The sequence below is a fragment of the Battus philenor genome, unplaced genomic scaffold, assembly GCF_028537555.1.
Source record: "Battus philenor isolate CCGP_79_NKW_IND1 unplaced genomic scaffold, ilBatPhil1.0.hap1 SCAF_2, whole genome shotgun sequence".
Classification (NCBI taxonomy): Eukaryota; Metazoa; Arthropoda; class Insecta; order Lepidoptera; family Papilionidae; genus Battus; species Battus philenor.
Window position 1 is genome coordinate 8,805,095 of NW_027181682.1, and position 22,542 is coordinate 8,827,636.

General features: G+C 33.3%; 2 protein-coding genes across 2 annotated transcripts in view; one reads left to right on the forward strand and one right to left on the reverse strand.

Annotated features, from left to right (window-relative positions):
* Positions 1-1,571: 1,571 nt before the first annotated feature.
* GrlHz (Gustatory receptor-like Holozoa) lies at positions 1,572-6,756 on the forward strand. Its single transcript, XM_068765416.1, has 9 exons — positions 1,572-1,602; positions 1,770-1,873; positions 3,563-3,637; positions 4,087-4,250; positions 4,334-4,535; positions 4,632-4,807; positions 4,885-5,065; positions 6,095-6,310; positions 6,514-6,756. Exons 1-9 carry the CDS (start codon positions 1,572-1,574, stop codon positions 6,754-6,756), a joined length of 1,392 nt encoding a protein of 463 aa, XP_068621517.1.
* Positions 6,757-8,300: 1,544 nt separating this feature from the next.
* The window catches only part of na (sodium leak channel non-selective protein na), a 28,643-nt gene continuing 14,401 nt past the window's right edge, over positions 8,301-22,542 (reverse strand). Inside the window, exons 20-35 of the mRNA XM_068764985.1 lie at positions 21,111-21,178; positions 20,285-20,425; positions 19,923-20,043; positions 18,650-18,783; positions 18,369-18,534; positions 17,608-17,802; positions 16,729-16,946; positions 15,525-15,748; positions 14,379-14,515; positions 13,991-14,127; positions 12,574-12,733; positions 11,431-11,535; positions 11,251-11,314; positions 10,756-10,846; positions 10,597-10,673; positions 8,301-9,760 (exon numbers count right to left, since the gene is read on the reverse strand). Coding sequence (XP_068621086.1) covers positions 9,612-9,760; positions 10,597-10,673; positions 10,756-10,846; positions 11,251-11,314; positions 11,431-11,535; positions 12,574-12,733; positions 13,991-14,127; positions 14,379-14,515; positions 15,525-15,748; positions 16,729-16,946; positions 17,608-17,802; positions 18,369-18,534; positions 18,650-18,783; positions 19,923-20,043; positions 20,285-20,425; positions 21,111-21,178 — 2,187 coding nt within the window. The 3' untranslated portion in view covers positions 8,301-9,611. The remainder of the gene's footprint in view (positions 9,761-10,596; positions 10,674-10,755; positions 10,847-11,250; positions 11,315-11,430; positions 11,536-12,573; positions 12,734-13,990; positions 14,128-14,378; positions 14,516-15,524; positions 15,749-16,728; positions 16,947-17,607; positions 17,803-18,368; positions 18,535-18,649; positions 18,784-19,922; positions 20,044-20,284; positions 20,426-21,110; positions 21,179-22,542) is intronic.

A 22,542-nucleotide genomic window follows, 5' to 3' on the forward strand; every position in this document is an offset into this window, starting at 1 on the left:
AGCTCTTAGAATTGATACAAGTAAACACTTAAGGTTATACTGACGGTAGTACTAAAGTTAAATATTTAATGATTCTTCGTGGTTAATTGCTAATACGTAATTTCCGTAATGATGTAGAAGCTCATCGCATTTGGTCTTAACATCCTTCGCCGATCAAAGTCTTTTCTGTGGAGAATGATTATTGCCCACAGCCGCACTGTCGCCGCAACACACTCTCTTACACTCGAACACGCCTCGGTGAGACGGCTGCCACCGCGGAAGCAGGGGTAGACGCAGTCATCTCTTCGCATCCCTCTTGTTCCTGCGGGGCAGGACCACTTATAACTATTTAGAACCTTAGGTGTGGAGAGAAGCTCATTATCCCAATTAAAACAAAAGACTGTCGTGTAAAGTAAGCCTTATCGGCTTTTCACACGGAATGCTATGAAGGAATGCATGTATTATCAACGTAACATGGATATTCATAGACCCGCGAGAATATTATCATGAAGATTTCCTATAACGCGCGGCGCACGAGATGTAGTCTAGTTGTATTGTAGCTTGTAGCAGTTTGTCGAAGTCCGCCGTCTGTCAACGAGACGATTGTTCTGTCATGAGTCGAGAATTAACAATTAAGAAATAAAATTTAAAGGTTTAAATGCGGCAGCTAATAGTATATTTGTCCCAACTTTATTTATCTAAATTCATATCTACAAATTTAATCAGCATCGCTTTCTCTGTAATTCTTTTCACTGCACGCTATAGACGTCCCAGTTTACAGTATCTATGACCAAGGGGTCATTAACATGCACCGGAAAGGGACTTGATTGTGGAACTTTAAACAGAGAAGTACTGTCATTATTATGTCAAGTATTAATCCGTCGATTACCTACAATTGCCTTTTATAAAGACGGCATGGACAGAAAAAAGCCCCAAGGCTTTGTAAAAACAAATACGTTAAGCACGTCGTTTAATAAACGTTGTTAAATCTTGTTATAATTCACAAAATTAAAAAATATGCGTATTTACAAACTCAGCCTAGTAACTTTATAATAATGTAAAAAAATACGTTACAGAAAAAGACAACATGATATCGACATGCCAAAGGGTTATCATGACAAAGTTCAATGAATGTTTCAATTACGACCTATTGGTTGTTTTGTTTTATTGTAATGAGAAAACTTTCATTTACTTTAAGAGCACTAAATTTAATTATTTCTAAATAAAGTAAGGTAGAAAATACCGAAAAAGGTATATTGTCTCAATAAAAACACATACTTTATTATTGTGAAATTAAAGTATAAATAATAGTAATAGATATTTATAGTTTGTGCAATTACCGTTTTCACAATTTTTAACAGACACATAATTATATGTTGTAAGAAGACGGTTATTTACCTCTGACTGGTTACTCGGGTAACTTTCATCTATCAACATGCAGTTATACATCCATTTGCAGTTCATTGTTATTAATTTAAGGGTTTGGACGTGGCACTATAATTTACATTAGCATGAATAAATTTCCGTGGGTATATCTGTTTCTCCTTCCCTTAGAATCTATAAGCGATTTGTTTATACAATAATAATAGACAATGCAAAACGATAACGGTTCTTACGGCAGTGGTACGTATTGCAATAATGTGTTTATACTAAGAAAATGTACTTATATGTTCTCGATATTTAGATAGATGATTTACAATGACTAATAAGTTATCTTTTGTATTATTTATTGTATTAATAAGTAGAAATGGGCTATAAAGAGGATAATATGACTTTGAACGTTTGTGTAGCTAGTGATTTACTGGACGGCCATGTACTGGGAAACGACAAGTTGGGGGGTGTGCCAGCGATGGAGAGATCCCGGAGGTCTAGCTTGGATGCTAACAGTGTAGATGTTCGTAAGATTATTTACTTTTTATGTTCAACGTTCATTTCAGATAACAATTCTACGTTCAATTGTTAATTGAAATTAAATTCACTGTTATTTATTTTACTTTTTCCTTAAGAATGAAGAAATTTCCTTATTTGAATTAGATCACTTAATAATTGAACCGGAATATGAAAGTTTGAATTAAACATGTATTCCTATTTATTTTAACAAGAAATTCGAATTTTTTTTAGATTGCTGATAAAAAGATTGGAACAATTCAGTCTTTTTCAGGACTAGATCTGAAATAAGTCAATCCCTGTATCACATTAATATCTCAATGTCTAAGAATCTTAGATTTTTACAAAAAGGTTTTTTTAATTACACCTGAAAAATTACTTGTATTTCAAATCGCGAGTATTTATTTTGTATGTGTGCGTTTGTTATTTATTAACGCGCGGGAACAATTTTATTAAAGTTAATGTTGAATAAACAACTCTGCTAAGTTCTGTTTCCTGCTGTTTTGTTTTCGTCACATATCTTCAGAAGTTCTTTCGAGAGCCAATGCTAATAACATTTTGAAGATGGAAGTGTTCATTATTATATTCGATAAATATTTAATATGTAATAATCAGTAATCATAGATAGATTATTGAATATTAGTACATTTGATTTATCGTGGACTATAATCATTAGGTTGGTCCTTACCCAAAAGTGATTTAAACTGTTTTGGAGTGTAGAAGCTTGACGTCTTAATTTAATACAAGGCAGTGATGTAACAAGTGTAGCTTTCACTCGTTGTTTAGTGTTACCGTCTGTCTATGACTGTGTAATGTCATATAGAATTTCTACATACATAATCCTGTAGTACATACGGTCTTATTTCATCGTCCTAACTCAAATTTATGATTGTAACGACCGGAGCCCTCGAAGCGGGAAAGATATGTGTGGAACATTACTGTTTGCTAGACATAGACATCGCGGTGGCATCTACCGACGGTCTCCAACGAGAAGCATTCACCCTTGAGGTTTTTCTATTCTAGTAAATTTCCGAAGATATGTTGCTCATTGACAAAATAAAAAGTTTTGTCTGATAGAAAAGAATTATAACTAGGTACTCGTAGACCTTTTCCCACTTAATATGGGTAACGTTAGAATACATGTAAACGTTCAATTTTCAAGATGTCAAAAATTCTCCGTAATATTAGTGGTATAACTTGCACGAGTTTTTGTTTAACGCAATCCTACAGAAAGCGAATAAAAGCTTCATTATTATATTCTCTTCGTGTACTTTGTTCCTCTTTTTTATTTTTTCAGAGTGTGTCGAATAATAGTTAGGTCCGCATTTGTAATCCTTCCATCTCTACCAACGGTTTAATGACATTAACAGATAAAAGTTTAGAAAAATAGAAATAAAACTTACGAGCTGTTTTCTCATAAAATCTTTTGTCATTGACTATATTACTTAACTAAATTTGATATATATGATAATACTCATGTGTTAACTATTGTTATTCATCACCATCATCATTTCAGCTAAAGCCAAGCGATCTTATTGGAAATCCATGGGGAACGTCTATGTCCAGCAGTATATTATTACTATAATTAATTTTAATTTTGATGAATTTGCAGGCATTTGCTTAAATGCAAAGGAATGCATATTTTTTTCATTTACACAATTTAATTAAAGTACTTAATATTTATGTTTACTTCCAGATAGGAGAAATTACTGAATCTCCAGATACAAACTACATGAGTACCTCAGCGATTTTACACTATTGTAAATCAAAGGTATTTTTTTATAATAATAATTAATATAGACACTATAATAAAAGGAAGACATACAGAGGTGAGCTGTATCATAAGGTATTTACAACTTTTTATTGCAAAAAACAGTTCGCTAGGCGTTGCGCAACAGTAAAGGAACACAGCGGTGAAATTTTTTAACACGACATTGCTATGCAAGTGTGAGAACTTTTTCCAACCCGGTTGTATTAAAAATTGTAGTATCTCGCGGCCCTAGCCGATGCTCTCTTGAGAGCTCTCTGGCTTCGCTTCCTTAAAAGAAGTTTAGGCTCAGTGCCCTATGCGCCCTGACTCCATGTACCTGCGGAATCTGTCAACACCACTAACGCAAAACTTTTAATTAGCAGCACTATATGTTTAACTGTGAAAAAACTTCTAGTACGGATATTATTTCAAAAAAAGAACAGCGATTTATAAACTATTTTTAATTTCAGATATTGGTCCCGTATTTGAAACTGTTAACGATTATGGGCTTGAGGCCAGTTGGCGACGCCACAAATTCGTCAAAATATGCGATTTGTTTTTCGCATTTTCATTCTGCACAAGTGGCAGTGTTTATGTTTTTAGGATATGTATTACAGTATATGGCATGCTTTAGGTAAACATTTCAAATTTACCTAAATTAACATTAATTTATAAACAGTTGTATAATTTTTTTTTACCAAACAAAGTTATTTTTAGACGAGACAGAGGCTTTTGTTATAAATTAGTGCCACTTGCGCTAACGTCGTCATTGGAATACGATACCTACAAACAAATATGTTATGGAAACGTCACTTTAACATATGTTGGGCCCAGTATTCTTCACTTTGCAGGATTCCTTTATGCTCTATATCTGTTCAGAATATCAGATAATGAACAATTACAAAATCTCATGGAAAGGGTGAGTTGTGTTGAATATATTTTGTAACAGAAGTCAGAAGTATATTTTAGAAATTTTATGCTCTAAAGTATTTCATTAAAACTTGAATTTCTATAGGTATTTCTTTTATCTTCTTACGCTCCACAAGGTATGCCGACTGCAAACCCTAAACGTTTGTTACGTTTATTGTGGTTTTTTATAATTCTAAGTATATTCTGGATGTGCATCTCTTTATGTTCGGTTAATTTAATGTTGGCCAGAGGCACAATCATGTTCAAATGGATGGAAATGAGGTAATGTTTTATTTCATGTAATCACTTAATTGTTCTCTATTATCGATCCAATATCAAAACAAATGTTTTATTTTAAGCTCAAACGAAATGAGATTAACTTTAAAAATACTACTCATTATTTGCACATTAATTCATGACATGGTCCAAGCAACGGTCATCACCAGCTACTGTTTACAAGCGCAGTTGTTGCAAGCGCATCTGCTGTTTCTTAAGGAACGCTTACTAAACAGAACTATTACTCCGTTGAACTGGATGAGGGTGAGTTATTTTGAACTAGTTTTTGCAGTCTTTTAATTTGTACTATTTAGTATTAACGTTGTTATGTTATTACTGCTAGGAAGAAAGTTGTGCAGGTTCAGTGCAGTGGAGATTAGATATCTTTTTAATATTTGAACCTAAGAAGGGAGACAGGTCGATTTTATAAAGATGTTTGAATTTACTGTTTGTTAACAACGGTGATGTTTTTATACTGCATATTAATTATATCTTCGTTGGGGATAAATCCGCGATCGCTACAGTTTTTGACCAATGATCTATGTAATGGTTATTTAACTCACCCATTAGCATTTATTATGAATAAACAGAAGAACAAAATTTTGATATGAAATGGTGTCATAATTATACACAGAGCGAGATATCTGTTTACTTCCGATTGATAAGTGTTATCATGTTAATAATTTCTTTAATTTCGAGTATAAAGCGTAGATATTTATTAAATATTATTAAATATATTTTACCAATTATTCAAGTGTAGACATAATAAAATTGATGAAAAAGATCGTAGTTAGATGAAACATAACTAAGATTTACTATTTTAAAATACGATACGAGATTCATGTTTCGACATGCAATTTAACTTAAGTAACAAATTTGTCGGTGTGGTCAATTAGTTAGAAAGTTTTTTTTTTACTGTTGAGTAAAAAAAAACTTTCCAAGAAGTAGTAAGAAAGAAGTAGAAGAAGAAGTTGTCTTATTTTCATTGGATAGAGTTATGGAATTTACTACGTTTTCTTTTTGGAAATGCGACTATCACAGATTCATGACAAAAAATCATTCAGAGTTCAATTAGAAATAGTATGAACCTGCAAATAAATCAAAAATTTATTTTACAAAGTTTTATTTGTTTTTAATAAACAGTCTTATTTTGGAAATAAAGATGTATGCTGATGTGGAAGTCTGAAATTGTGGGAGTGAGTTTTCGATGGCTATATAGTTATTCCATTTTTATATTAACGTTAGCCATATGTGAGGTTAATGGAAAGTCCAGTCTAAAATTTTACTTTACAGGAGATAGCAGAATTCCGAAAGTTGCTCAAATATCTAAACGACGATCTGGCACCGGCCGTTTGCTTATTTACCATCGTAAACACCTCGTGGGCGGCATCCGGATTACTCTGGCTTTTCGACTTGGATAAAGTGGACACAGAGACAGAGCCAATCGCCGGAATAAGCATCCTTAATCAGTTGCTTTGGTTGTCTGCGGTAATTGTGCCATTTGTGCAGGTTTGTGAATTGAAAATATTCTTTTTCATTCCACATATATAATCGTATTCCTTAAACCAAAAGTAACTAAAATTAAATTATTTACAACTGCGTTTAAAATTGAAGTTAAGTTGTGAAACTTAACTTTTGTATTAGTACGTAATGTTTATATTCAGAAAATTTCTCTATGATTACTTGAGCTTTGAAACTTATACTTGTTTCAGGCTGCACGGTTGTCAAAAGAATGTAGGAACACGCAGTCAGTAGGTCACGAGCTGTGCGTCCGTCCTTTCTTGCACCAAGATACTTCACAGGAGGACATTAGCGCTGTCCTCATGTACGCCGCCACGCTGAAACTACGAGCTAAACTATTTTACTATCCCATTGCTGGGCGATACGTATGTTTCGCTCTAACACTAACCGTCATTGTTTTATTTGCATTAGGCATGTGTCACTTTTTACAATGAACAGTTTTTATTTGACGATTCTAGCATAAAATACTACAGTAAATACTACAGTAAATATTACAGTAAATGCTTTTCTTACGCGTGGCACATGTTCCACAAATATGCCGCGAATATATAAACTGTGAATACGGAATGGTATTTATATGGGACTATTGGGAATACGTCCCTAGGTGGCAAAATAAATAACAAATATCTAAAAAAATCAACTAATTGAAGTTTTTGAACATTTTGATTAATTATGTTAAGGCTTAAACATTGGTTTAAAAAGTTTTGTATTTTTCTCTTGCTTCGCAGTTTACAGCTCCTTCAATTCAGACTGATACGCAGCACTAGTATTAGCAATTTGCCTCTTAAAAATAAAACTTCGTTCCATGGACGGATCCATGTTTATAAGCAATTCCTACATGTAATTAGATCTATTTTACTTTTTTATTAATCCATTTGACGGCATCTACAAAGATTATTGGGTTGGAGAATCAACTGATATCATCATAAGATAGATAAAAATCTAAAAACCATCGGGCAAATCATGACAAAAATAGACGTATGTGCGAAACGACTCAATAATTTATACAAAATATTTGATGTAAACACTGTGTTTATGGTGTTACACAAGAAAGAATTCTGTTCCAATTAAAGAACCGCGAGGAACAATCGCGCGATAATGCCGCAAAAATAAATTTTTGTCTTTACTTTAGTTGTTTATATGAAAGTATATTCCAAATTTAGTCATACATTAAATAACTGTAAAGTTATGTAAAAAATAAAAATGGTATCTTAATGAGTGTAACTTGGTTCTACTAATATTAAATAATTAACTCAAAAAGGCTTTCCTACTATTGCCATTCGCAACAACCATTACGTCCATTGCGATATCTGTGATTATATATTAAATTTAGGGATAGAGAAATAAAAGAAATCCTTGCTTTTAATTTTTTTATTATTTTACAACAATTCCCTAGTTGGCACGATAATTTTGAAAAGATTATACATATTTGATTAATAAACTTTTAATATTATTTTTATTATACATAACACAAAAGAAGTTACTACGTAAAAGCACGCTAGAAAGAAATAGCCGTCGTCTGGTCGTTCTTTAGCCTGCATTCGGAGTAAACGAAATTTCAAGGTAACGATCAGTTATTTTACCCTTTTTTTGTTTTTATCTCAAACAAAAAATAGTAGACGTTGCTAATTAAAAAAGTAGCGGATATTAACAATTTTAATAATTAATTTTTGGTTCTAAATTTTCCAAATATATTTTGACAGATATTGTGACTCTATATAGTGGTTAAGTCAGATTCTTTGCAATGATTGCCTCAGCTAAATAATATATCTCTTAAATAAAAATTCCAGCTTGTAAAAACAAAGTTACGAACTTAGTTTTTTACTGTTTAAAAACTAAATCTTCTTCCTAAATTTTGCAATTGAGACACATATTCAGACTATATTTCTACATCTAACAACACATAGTAACACCTTAGTTGTTTTTGACAAATGTATCAAGTTAATATCAATAATTAAGATTAAAATGGCTTTAAAATTGTTATATTTTATAGCATTAACAAAGCTATATAATTTATTATATTTTTATGGCTTTTTATAGGAAATAGTGTAATTTTTATATATTTACCTAATAAATATATATAGGTATATACTTTCTACTGTCGAAAACTACATCGATTATAAAACTAATTATGATCTTTAGTGATAATAGCCATAGACACATTCAAGCAACAGTACACACTACCCCTATGTGCTTGAAAATGACAGAAATATTTTTTTAGTGATAGACTTTTTTCCAATTTGAAGAACTGTAGCTTTGAGGACTTGGTATATCTAAAAGATGTGTGCAGGTGCGGTGCGTCATATAATATCCTTTGTAAATATATATTCCAAGTTCTTGACTGACATTGCGTTCTAATAAAGTTCTTAAATCTATTTTTATTTTTTTTTCTTTAAATATAATTTTTAATAAAATTTATTTTTAATAAAATCATCATATATTATTAAACATCAGATAGATAAATTTTATATTATAATTATACACCGCTGATTTCCCTAGTCAATAGTTCCCAATGTGATATAGGTGGACCTCAATGGGTGCACAAGAGACTAAGGGAGTCTACGTTGACGTAATAAAAATCTCTCTGCTTTCGACAATAAAGACGCGTTGTTCTAGCGCGGATCCCAAAAAAAAAAAGATATTTTCTAATTCTACATGGAGCGTGCATTAAAATTTCAATGCAATCTTAAGTTTTGTGTAAATGGATGTTAGAAATTATAAAAGCAACTTGAGAAACCGAAAAACAGATTTTATAACAACAAAAAAAACGGAGGCCGTTCTTCAAACAAAACTCTCAAACCCTACAGTCGTGCTAAAAATATCTGACGTATCTACTGCTGATAGCATTTTCGTTTTAATCCGTAATTAACGTGTACGCCTGTTATAAAGTATCGATGAACAGTTGAAAAATTGATTTTTTATTCTTTATTTAAAATTATATTTTTTTTTTCAATTTGTATATCTTTTGTGCTTATGGAATTTTTACAGTACACTTATAATATTGTTTTCGTAATAAAAACGAGTTGTTTTTGAACTTCTTTTTCCCAAAATTTAAAAAAAAAAACTATTTGCCACATGTTTTTTTAAGGAATGTATCTATTTACCATGTAAAAAGAGGTGGGTGTTACTAAGATTTGATTTTTACATTTTTTGTCGAGTTTTGGTAATGTGGCAGAAACGGATGTAAAAAACAGGACCAAGTAAATTTTGAAAGTGTGTGAAAAAAAAACTGTGAATCTGTGTGTGATTTAAGTGAACAACTATTAGTGTCAGTGGGTAATAATAGTTGTTAGTCATTGTGCGATGAGTCGGCAAGATGCGCGCGCCACCAGTCGTGCAGGTGGTGGAGCGCGGGTCCCGTACCGGCACCTCCGCCCGTGCCGGCCGTGCCGCTGCCAGCAGCCGCGTTGTGCCCGCGATTGTTAGTTTTTGTAACCGCTAATACAAAAATAAAGTCCCATTATATAAAACTGTAAAAAAATCTATGATTCGCGTGTGCAAATTCACGTGTTATTCACACTCTCCAAGTAATACAATATTGGTTCATGCGCAGAGCCACGGGTGTGCCGGATGTGTCTAATGACAACCTGCACATAAATTTGGGATTGCCTACGATCTCAATTCTTAAAGCAAGCATCGATCTTTGACTGCACTTTGACTGCTACCACCCGACACATTCAGACGCCACGCCGTCCTTATATGACCGAGACACGTGCTGGAGTCATACGTTAGGACACGTCCCGTGTAAAACATTTTAGAAACTTTCGCAAAATCAACTGGTCTCTTGGAAATTTAGGTTGGGCGTATCACAGTGGGTCTCCAAACTGTGATCATTGTAGAGCGTTACTGGTGTTGCTTCTGCCATTTCCCCCCAATGCTAATGATTTCCGAGGTGGCAGTAATGTTTGCTAGGTAAGTAGATATATGGAACACCAATCGGCTCGGGCATCCTTGAGTTGAAACATTAATTAATTTAATTGCTACCAAGGTGGCTGAACTAAAGATGCTTTAGCGTAGACTTCTTTACAGTCAGTAAGCTAAGTAAATAAACTTCATAGTTACGAGTGCACTGGCCGATCTACGGGGGCAAAACTTTTAATCTTTTATCCTAACGATACCTGAGTTACAAGGGGGACGGGAACTTGCCTATGGCTGTCATTCCAATTTGAAGCTGCCAGAAAGAGCCGAAACTCTTCATGTGTTTTTTCAGCTCATTCGGATGCTTTTATGGAATTATTGTGAATTACTGTCTATTTTGTACATGAGGAACTTACTTGGTGATTTTTTATTCAAAGTAGGATGAGGGTCACTCAACGTCGGTTGCAAGTACTTCTTAACAGGACTCTCCGGCCTGTAACATATTTAACATTTATATCATCATATTATTTGTAAGAAAATTATTATACTGATGTGGTACATGTATTAAATTTTACCTTGGCAATGATCCTGAAGGTAAGCCTGGTTTTTTAAATTGTCCTTTTGTGGATGCACGCTTCGGTTGAGATTCAAATGACGAAGATAAATCTTAAAATTAAAACATGTTTTCATTAAATATAATCTAAATATTAAACTATATTATTATAGGAGTATTATATCTTTCGACATTGGCATGAAAGCGCTTTCTAAAAACGTATGCTATCAGTTATTATATAATGACATTTAACATGCTTAATATATTAAGCGGATATCAAGTCTATACAAAATTATGATCTAGGAACTGATAAGACAAGAGAAATGAAAAACAAAAAAATGACAACACACAGCCATGAAACACATCATGCACTTACATGGATACCATTATGTACTGTAAATCTAAGGAGTGTTTATATGTGTGTCTATTTTCATAAGGTAAATTGATGTAATTATTTTGTTCAAAATATGTTACTATTATTATTAGAATGTATTATATGTTCCAATAAAGCACTCACTCGTCATAATTGGTTGCGATGTAGACTCCGTAATTTCCGATCGGCCCGTGTTGGCAACAACTTGCTATAAATGTTAAAATAATCCAATTTAAATAATGACTAATATATAGCAATGTATATTTGTCCTTAAATATATTAAGTAAATAGGTATTTCATTTATTATAACATAATAATTTTTACCTGAGTTTCAGTTTCCATTTTTTCCTTTTCAGTTTTCTCGTTGGGTATGTCGATGATATGTTCATTAGTCTTCCGCAAGCCGGCAATCAAACTAGTTTGCTGTTTCTGTTCACATTAATATTTAAATTTAATCACTTTATAAAAAAAAACGATGTTACAGGCGACAGTGACGGCAATTTGAAACTTCTCATTGTCGCCTATGCATCGCATATAGTACATGTACGAGTATTTTATTATGGCAAGATAGGACGAACTTTACGTTTAAATAGTTGCCGTTTGGAATTATTTACAGAACTAAAAAGCGTCCACTACCGTTTGCTTATTGGTCAATTCATATATAAAAAGGAACGAACTTTATGGAACTCGATTCGTTCAATATAAAAGCGCTGCAGCAGTCAAATGTATTTGAGGCACGATATGAATGAAAAATTTCAGAAGCAAGGTTCAACAAACAATAAGAGGAAGGGCTTCTGGGAATATCTGTAAAAAGTGAATAAACAATTTATGCATTCTGAAAGTTTTTTTATCCGACACCCTATACTGTACAGTACATAGTTTCAGCCACCAATAAATGTACCTAAATGTAACATCAAAGTAACAGAATATAACCTCGAGTAAGACTAATATCGTTAATTGGTTTATCAAAGTTTTATCGAAACCGCTGTACCGCGCCATATAGCAGTTAAGGATGCGTCTACACGGGGGCATGATGTCCGTCTGTTTCAGTTTAAGAGCCCATCGTAGTGATGAATTAATTTATTACATTAATGCCGGCAGCACTATACTTTAATGATGATCTTCCTAGTGTCTAACTTCTGTGTTTGTTAACTGATGTAACTTGTTTTTGGATATTCTTTTACTATTAAAATCAGAACGCATATTAAAAATATATTGACAAAAAGGCATATTTAAATGACAAGAAGCCTTGGTGACGATGTCGCTTGATTATTTTGTTTTCATTTAGGCTATATTTGGTAGAAAATGTATATACATGAATAAGTATTGTTAAATTGTTTAAAAGATATAGTGGAGTTTCTTCCTTCTTCTTCTCCGCAACTATAACACCTTTCGAAGCAGATTGTAGTCAAAGGTAATACAGATTTTTGGCTTCAAGTTTTCGTAAATTTTACAAACGCTACTCACGCTGCTGTTCGCGCGTATCTTTTTAAGGCAGCCCTCCAGCCACGTGCGTATTGTTTGCTTGGCTACTTCCTCCTCGATCAGGAACTCAAACTCCTCTCTGGCCAGTAGCTCCTCCATTTGCAGGGACTTGCGGATATCGACGGTACGATATGATAGCATGCTACAACATTTTGAACAACAGGGTATAAAATTAAATTTATTAATATTTTTGGTCAAAGTATGTGTAAGTTGTATATAAATATAATAGTCGAGTGGCTGTTAACATAGTATTTTTAAAAAAAATATATTAGAATATGCAAAGACATTAATTACTTCACAATACGTTAATATAACGACCGACGACATAGTCAGGGTTGCGGAAAATCGCTGATTGTGGGTGTAGCACAAGTCTGACCTGCATGGCAATCTTTGGGGTAGGCTTGTCCCAAAGATTGCCATATGCCATGCCTTAAAGTAGACGTACTTGTGATAATGGTGATAACATACAATAATTATAATTGAACCATGCGATTTCTATTGTTGACATACAATAAAAAGTGAATATTATATACTCACGTGCAACTAAATCGACGCAAGCCTACAAAATATACTATATTTTTATTAATATTTTTTTTGAATTGGCTAGTGTTACGTGTATCAAAATATGTATTTTCTGAAAGCCTAATGTTATAGCATCAATGAAAAAAAATTAAATATGTGGTTGAGTAACAAAAGAATTGTAAAATAAGAAACAATAATAACAGAAACAAGGACAACAATTAAAATTGTGATACTAAAGGAATGCGCGCAAAGGAAAAGAGGCGATGTGTGGAATGATTATGAATGAAAGAAGATAAGTAAAAGAACTTGTGAAGGATGACAAAAGGAAGGCTAATAAATATGTATTGAAAATTATTTGAAACAAAAGTCCCTGACTTAATATAAGAGAACGAAACAAAAAAAAAACTTCGAGCATCAAAACAGCGTTTTTATTTTTAAAATCCTTTAGTGGATTTGAAATAATTTAGGATCAAATGAAATTTTTAGAAAATAGAAATTTTTATATAAGTATATACCCCGAACAAATTCAGAAAAAATAGTATTTTACACATTTTGTAGGCTTGAGTCGATTTAGTTGCAGGCGTGTGTATAATTAACGTATTCGAAACATTAATACTTTTGAAATGAAACATTACAGAAAGTGTATTGTATGTTCATCTAATCTTAAAAAGTTATTAAGAAAAGCATTTTTGTACTGAAAAAAATTCCGAAATGCTTTTATGAGAGTGCTTGTGATATCTATTAGTAGCTCATTAAAACTGTCTACATATTTCTTTAGCCATTGTAATATCGGTATTGACGCGATATTAGCTTGGTGGTCTTTTGCAAATGAGCTTTACCTAGAGATAATATTTAAATAGTCAATTTGCAGACGTACTTGATAACGTCGTGGAAGGTGACATCCTCGCCATTGTGCAGCCGCTCCAGTTCGTAACACATATATTTAAAAAGTAACCGTTCTTTGTGTGTGTCGCATTCCAATCGGCCTTTAAGCAACCGAAGAATGAATTTTACCTAAAACAATGTTAATGATTTTTCGATTCATAAATAAATTATATCATTTTCACTACGCTAAATTGAATTGGAAACAACACTTACCTACCCACACTTACAATGTAACAGTGGGTAGGTAAAGTATATTTTGTATAGAGGTGTAATGTTTGGTTTAAGCCGAACAATATCATATCTATGTGTTTAGAACAGAAAGTAATTAAGGGCATACAACCTGAATTGAATATTACAGTGAACACGTATAAGTGTTTTACCTTTCTTACTGGGATAACGCCCTTCTGGTGAACGTCCACAATGTTCCAAGTATTTTGGAAATTCCGTATATCAGCGTATGATAACAAAGCATCCTCTTCATTTGAATAGAATAATGAAAAGTTTTCCATTATTATAGCTGAAATAGAAGGAAATAAGCAATGAATTATATAAGTCACAAAAGGCGTAACAGGCAATTAATATAAGTCACACCAGAGCGATTTCAAATGTCAGGAAAGCAATATAACAGGCCTTCAAGTGATTTCATTGAGCCTACTTTAGATGGCTGGCCGCAGAGGGTAGTGCGGTAGTTTTTCGAGCAATGCTTTCTTTGTTTTCTTCGCATTGGGCAAATCGTTGGAGAACACGTATATCGGTATCATGTTATGCAGAACTCTTTCAAAAACTAGATAATCTATTTTAATTAATATTGATTACATAAATAAATATAGATAAACAAGAACTGAGTAAACTATTGATATCAGCAGGAGCAAAAAGCCAAACTCAAAAAATCACAAAATTAATTAACTTCCAGATTAAAAAAATTTCAATAAAGTTACAAATTTCCTCATCCATATATATAATTACATGCTTTTATACGTCAGTATAAATAAATACGTGTATATTATATACTTATGCGTGTGGACGTTATAAAATATCTTGTAACACGCGAGTAATTTCCATAATCTAGCGGCTTGTATAATAAATGGGGCACCGTTTCTAGATGTTTTATAAAAGGGGTTCTTTAAATAAGTATGTTGCTTTACGTATTAAATCTTCTATGGTACATTTAACATCGAAAGAGATCATCATAAGCTAGGGCTTCTCGTGGTGATGGCGTTAAGCGACGAAGGCTAACGAAGTGGAATTTAAAATCTCGAGGAGTATTTATAATTAAGATTCATGTAAAACGACATAACACTATTATGGCACAGTCTTGTTGATTCCGATATTGCGCTTGGATAAGACATAGCTGATTTTTTTACTATAAAAATAATTTAATGATGTTGAAACTAATGAATGCAATCTCACATTATTGTCACCGATATCCGTGTTATATTAGCTTTGCTGGACTTTGGTAACTGATATGGGGGTACCTAATTGATATTTAAAGCGAAGAATTATTCAGTTAAAAAGAAAATACAAACCGACTAGTAGATTGAGGACGATGTAGGTGATGATGACATAAAAGGTGCAGAAATAGGCGAGCGAGGCAGTGAAGTTGCCGCAGTCCGTTTCCCAGTAGTTGTCGGCGGGCGTGCAGTACGGCGGCGCCACCATACAGTCATGCATTATCTTATTCCAGTCCTCCCCCGTCACGATGCGGAACAACATCGCCACGCTATGGATCGGCGAATTAAAGTTTGCTCGTCTAAAATAAAACCATACCAAATATCAATTTCCGACCAACCTAAATAATTATTTTTAGACTACCATTTCTATAATTCAAATCGCATGTTAAAAGAAAATTGAGGAAAAAGCATATTATTCAATAAACGAATATTTAAATGACAAGAATCCATGGCAATCACTTGATTATTTCGTATTCATTTTGGCTACCTCTGGCAGAAAGTATCTAGTTCACGGACCCTTCCGCTCCGTGAACTCAGTACCGATGAAGCTGTAAAACCCCAAGGGCTAACAGCATTAACATCTTCAGAAACAATATATGGCAGAAAGTTTATACATATAAATCTAATTTATTATACTATTTTAAAAGATGTGTTGTGTTATTAAGTTTCTTCCTGCTTCTTCTCTACAACTATAACACGTTGCAAAGCAGAATGGATAAAACAGATTTAAAAAAAAGTTGATGTTGAATAAATTAATTTTATCTTTATATTATATTCATATATTGATAAGAAGAAGTGTACTAACGGAACGCAATGTTTGATCACTTTATAAAGACCCATTACTAACTAGATATATATATATAGCTACCGAACTACAAAGAAAAATTACGAATTTGTACAAAAAAAATAAACTGTGAATTCTGTAATGGTTTGAATATTGTAAGAATAAACATTTTTATCTAGTAAGTAGAAGCTGTTCATGACAGCGTCTATCATTTTCGAATGTGAGGGATTACTTTGGAACGTTCGATTTTCATTAATAGCGTCCTGATTTATGTATCGTAACGGACCGTGATTTTTCTACAGCGACAATGTGACGTTAAGGTATTGAGCTACTATTATTGTCAAATGTAACTAATATCGTAGCACTCATAGTAGATTCGGAGTACGCTAACTAGTAAAGGATTTCACTAAACTAATTATAATTTCCCATTAGTTCATAATAATGCATAACAACTGATATTTAAAAGCAACATTGATTTCAAAATCAGTCAAGTACCTTCCAATTCCTTCCCCATATTTTACGTTGCCGAAAACAATTGTCCCAGCGAGAGCGTAGAAGAACACCAACAAAAACATGCCAAAGATGATAAAGAAACTCTTGCACACGCTCACGCCCACCGTCAACATCAACATCTTCAGCGTCGTGTGTTTGCCCGTGATTGTAAAGAAACGTAAAATCACCACCATGAAGCCAACGAAGTATGATAGATCATTCTAAAATATTTAATATACAAATTTGTTAGTCCAGTGACGTCATTAAGTTATATTTCCTATAAAATGCCTTAATTAATAACAAAATAAGCGTAGGAGATAACGAAAGAAATAGAAGATAATGCGCTAGTAAAACAAAAGAGTAAAGTAAACGAATGGCTTGAGGTTTCTATAAGTTTATAAAGTTATTAGTATTAATGATATAAATACAAGACTGATGTATGTTGTGATGGAAAATGATGTATATATGTTGTGAGGGAGGCAGAGTGCAGTGAGGCGGCAGTGGAAATTTTACAGCTGGAATAATGAAAATGATAAATAGTGCAAGGATACATCAGGACAATAATGGAAACAACAATGCATTAGAAGTATCAGAATTGTAAAAAAATAATTAAACGGTGAATAGTGCCATGTATGATGGCATTAACACAATTGTATATATGAGTAAAAAGAATTTGTAATAAGATTAAGACAAGCGTGGAATAGAAAATAAAGGAATTATTGTAGAATAACTATAGATTATATAGCAGTAAGGAAAATGTAAACATAAGTAATAATGAAAAAATGTAACCTAATATAAATGGTTTTCAGGTGAATGAAAAAAGTTTGTACGATTAATTAAGATTAATAAGGTTAAGATTAATGTGATTTATTTTTACATTACCTTGAGGGTAAAGTGCATGAATATCCAGATGCACCCGGCGACGGTGACCAGCAGGTCGTATCGGTTCCGTCGACTTTGCCAGTAGCCGCGCGGCGTGAAGGCGATCGTCTTCAGCACCACTTCCACCACAAACACCAGGGTCAACAGCGCAGATGTGAGGGCCAGCCGTTCCGTGTTAGATGAATGACGGGACCACTATAAAAAATAAAAGCACAACGTATATATACGTGTATATAATAACCAGAGAACTGTCCAAAAGCAGGCATGAAAACATGAAAAATAGAGGTATTATTTATGAAATGGGATGGGATTCCCGGTTTTCATAATTTGTAAAACTGTATCCCATGCACCTTTCGAACTTATTAGGCTTTCTGTATCATGTAACGCAGTTAATCATTGCCGTATAAATTTTGTTAGATAGTTATTAATTTTGTTAGAATTAATGTTAACATAAATATTTATTTTTAACAATTAAAAATGTAATCATCAATTCAGTGCCTATTTTAGGACAATATGTCTATATAATTTATCACCCTCTTTAAACATAAAATGGATATTAATAAAACTACGGGCTTGTTTGATCCACAGGTTCAGTTACATCCAGTGTATATATAGGATGTATTGAGACTGAGTAACATGCGTGTGTTTATAAAGACTAAATTTATCAATCTCGAAATCACAGAATTTTTCGATGCCTAAGTTCCACGACAGGCTAAAATCTTTAGTTGTCTAGACTATTGTGTGGCTAAAAAATATCTTACCGTAACAGCCAGCAAAGCACTGTTGATGAGAACAACAATAGCAATGACACGTTTGAACGATAAATTTTGTGTTACATCGTAGGCGAAGGCGCGAACCTTCCTGCCATCAGGACGTGGTGGTAGGTGCAGTGGCTGAGCGATTTTCAATCTCTTCTTTAAATCACACCTGCATATAAACAATTATCTACATTATTATCGCTAACAAGTTATTTAAATGTTTGTATATTGTATGTTAACGACCGACGAAAAAATTAATAATTAAACAAGAAATTATGAATTACCATCGTCGCTGATCAACAGTTAAAAGTGCGGTGCCTTTATTTTCAGAGTAATTTGCAATCACAACGCCCACGAACAAAGTCAACCCGATCATACAGCCCAAAAATATATAAACGTGTATATATATAGCATGGACCTGAAAAAAAAAACGCATTGAGGAAAATAATAGAGATTAAAATATTGTTTTGTGGGCGACTGTAATATGTCGTCCCTTTATTTTATTTGTACGGACTTCAATGACCTTGAAGCCAGAATTACGTAAGGCAACTAACTTCAAAGGTTTTTTGTATTCCCTCTCGATATTGATCTTTCTGCATTTTAAGAAGCTGCATATATATTACAAAAAGAAGAAGACAGTCAGCGTAAGGTCTGAGAAGTACAGTGGATGATGTAGATGTTCCTATTCAAGCCCATGTAGCTTAGACAACGTCTATTGTGCCGTGTGAGGTCTCGCCTTGTCGTATAGGAATAGGTTAGACGAGGTATTTATCAAAGGCTTTGAGAGTTTTTCCATGATTACATCTAGTTCCTGGCAGTACACGTGTGTTGTGTGCTCGCTAAGAACTTGTAATGAACGATGACCAACATTTTTCAGGTTTAACTTTGGATCAATCACTATTGTCTAACTAATAGAATCCATTTATCCTCGCAGAAAACGATAGCGTTTAAAAACATTTTATTTTTGTATTTGTAAGTCAACGTAAGGCGTCGAATATTTGTCAGGCGAGCATACTGCACTCACTTGTCAAGCTATTTTAATAGTCTTACGCAAATGGATCAGTATTGATTTGATGTTAATGTTGAGTTAAGCTTCTACTGCTCAGCTGTAAACATAGTGTTGTCAGCTTCCACAACTGTCTTTAATTCATCCTTGTTGATTTTAGTTTTCGGGCGACTTTTAGGTTCATTTCTCAGGCCAATACTTCCAAGGCGGAAGCGTTCTAACGAATAACTTGTGTTTAAAACTAACTTAATAACTTGTTTAAAGCGTTCACTCAAAACACGTTGTTATTGTTGCGAGCCGTCTCTGCCGCTTAACGGGTGTTATAATTGTGTGCATATTAAGAAAACTCTGATCGTTAAGCAAATTACTGAATTTTAAAATAACTTTCCTTATGTATAAATTAAAATTCAATGTGAATAATAATTAAGATTTTTTAAACAGTTATAGATAAAAAACATGTAATTAATACTTATGGCTAGTATTATAAAATGGCAAGTTCAAAACTAAAGAACTATTTTACAAAGTAATTGCAACGATCCTTTTCAACTTACAGGTCCTAAAGCTTTGATCAAAACATCACGCACATCCAACCATCCTTTAAAAGAGAGTACTTCAAACAAAGTCAGGAGTGCGTCCCCTATGTTGTCGAAATTGAAGCGTTTTGGATTTGCCCTGTAGGTGAAAGATTAGTAAAAAATAAAACTAAATATAAACAGTTATGAGTAGGTAAAGTATCATAAAATATAAAATTTTCAAAAATAAAGAAACATTTTGTATATTTTTTATTTACAAATTTTTATTGCGCCTGCCAGTTTAAATAATATATGTGCAATTACAGTACGTAGTTCAAAAAATCTACAATATCCTTGATTTTTATGTGCAAAATAATAAATAATTATATGCATATACATACCATACACGAGGAACAAGCATAGATGGAAAAGTCTCATTAAGTCCAGGTTTTATTTTCATCTTAGTAACAAAAACGCGTCGCATGAACACGCCCACGCAGTCTTCGCGGCGTGTGATTGTTGGATCATTACATCGCGCCAACCTGTTAAAGGATCTACTAATGTATTTTGTCATAGATTAAAAGAACCCTGTTTTTAACCCGTCTCAAAATTAGCGCAACGCCGCCTTGTTGCGAAAATCAGTCTGATGAAAATAGACAAGATAAGTTCGTTTTAAGCTCCCTGTTTTAAAAAAAAACGTTATAAGAAAATGTTTCGTGTAATTTTCGTATTTTTGCTTGCAGGTGACCGCATATGTATAGGCATATGCAAGAAGGATCTATAGAAACAGCTGGAAATTGCAGAGCTTCGTGAATAATTGTAAAGGGAAGGCCCAGTTGCTGAAACTGAAAAGTAAAAAGTAATTCGGTTTGGATAATTTTTCATGATCAACGTCGTGGAGAAAAAAAGTTGTATTAGAATAAATTTCGACGTATTAAACGCACATTAAGCACCCAACTGTTTTACCACTCGTGATAACAAAAATCGTAACGGTGTGTTTTTAAATCAGTTCCTTATACTTGAATACCTTAATAATTCGTTAGTAGACAAGTTTTTACATAAATAATAAACTATTTATAGTTTATCTTTTTAACTAATATATACTACGTTATTAATTAATTGCTATTATGATAAACAATTCACGTAGCGGATGGTCTCTGTAGTGAATTTCTGATTGCTCACTACCTTGTACACTGCAAAGAAAATGGAATTTGGAAAACGGCTTACCTCCCTCCGTATAGTTGCACGCCATAGCTCGCAAACACGAACATCAACAGGATGAGCAGAGTCGATACCTAAAAAATTAAATTTAAAATAAATATTTTAAAACATTTACTGCAGATTTATACTATACAAGTTATATTTATTGTGGGTAACTGTAAAATTACGAAAGCAAATTTTGCTGTCAAAAATTTACTTAAAAGCCCGTCAAAAGGGCACCTTGAATAAATTTTGTGAGAATAGAAAATTTAGTCGAAAGTCACAATAAATAAAAATGTTATAATTCATGAATGAAATAGAAAAGCAACACTTAGTTTAACATTGCTTAAACCGTCCGTGGACATCCATATCACTCACTCATAGAGGAATGGGAAGGGCTATGCTCGGACTTCCGCTGAGAGATCGAAACAGAAATGAGGAGATCCGCAGAAATACCAAGGTTACCGACGTAGCTCGATGCATTGCTCGTCTGTCTGAAGGGGCATTGGCCGGGGCACATGACTCGTGCAGTCGATGGCCGTTGGGGCTGAAAGGTTCTCAAGTGGTGACAACGAGGTGGGCAGGCCCGTCACCAGGTGGACCGACGACAGTTAAGGTCGCCGGAAGTCGTTGGATGCGGGCAGCGTGAGACGCGTCAACGTAGCGGTCTTCGGGGACGACCTATGCTTTGCAATTGGCGTTTAGCGGCTAAAGGAATAGAAAAATATGCATATACTATGAGATAAGATTTGTTAAGAAACTACATCCTTGGTCTAGCCTACTTCCTAAACCCCGTACCCGTGAAGGATTTGTCGACTGATTCACTCTGCTAGATATTGTTTTATTATAACTATAACCTTATTTTCACCTTTAGGTGGTATAAGACATAGTTCTTTTTTAAAACAAGCCACTTAGTTCGACCTTCGGCTTTAATAACCCAATAAAAATTATTTTCTCCGAAACTTATACATGAAGATAACTTAAGTATAATATAGGTGATATTTAAACAACTTATTTATTCGACATATCCATAGAGTTTATAGACGCATTTATTTAAAAACGATGAAGGAGTTTAGGAGTTGTGGACAACAAAAGAAAATTGGCGAGATCAAAACTTAAATTTGTTTGGTGAATTACAAATAAAAACACAGAGTTGCAGTACTACATATATATTAGAAACATGCTAAGTATATAATAAGCATAACATTTGAATTGTTAATCGCAAGAAGTAAACATTTAACAGCAAATAAGAGCAATTTAAGAAAATTTATTGAAAAACCTAAGTATTACAATAGCTAAAACATCAAAAGATTTTTTCTGAAACATTTAAAGTAAATGTTAATTATACATACGTCTAAGTAGTAAACGCGTTCGTGTAATAACCTCATGTCATTACATTAATAATACATCGTAATAAAACTTGTTTTAAGTACATTTCGATGTAATATTGTTTGAGGAG

What these genes read in the sequence shown, in the direction of transcription:
- GrlHz (XM_068765416.1), top strand. Translation starts at nt 1,572, where the DNA reads ATGCAAAACGATAACGGTTCTTACGGCAGTG. An exon ending in TGGATGCTAACAGTGTAGAT is followed by an intron (nt 1,874 to 3,562) that starts GTTCGTAAGATT and finishes GTTTACTTCCAG; the next exon opens with ATAGGAGAAATTACTGAATC. An exon ending in TACAAAATCTCATGGAAAGG is followed by an intron (nt 4,536 to 4,631) that starts GTGAGTTGTGTT and finishes GAATTTCTATAG; the next exon opens with GTATTTCTTTTATCTTCTTA.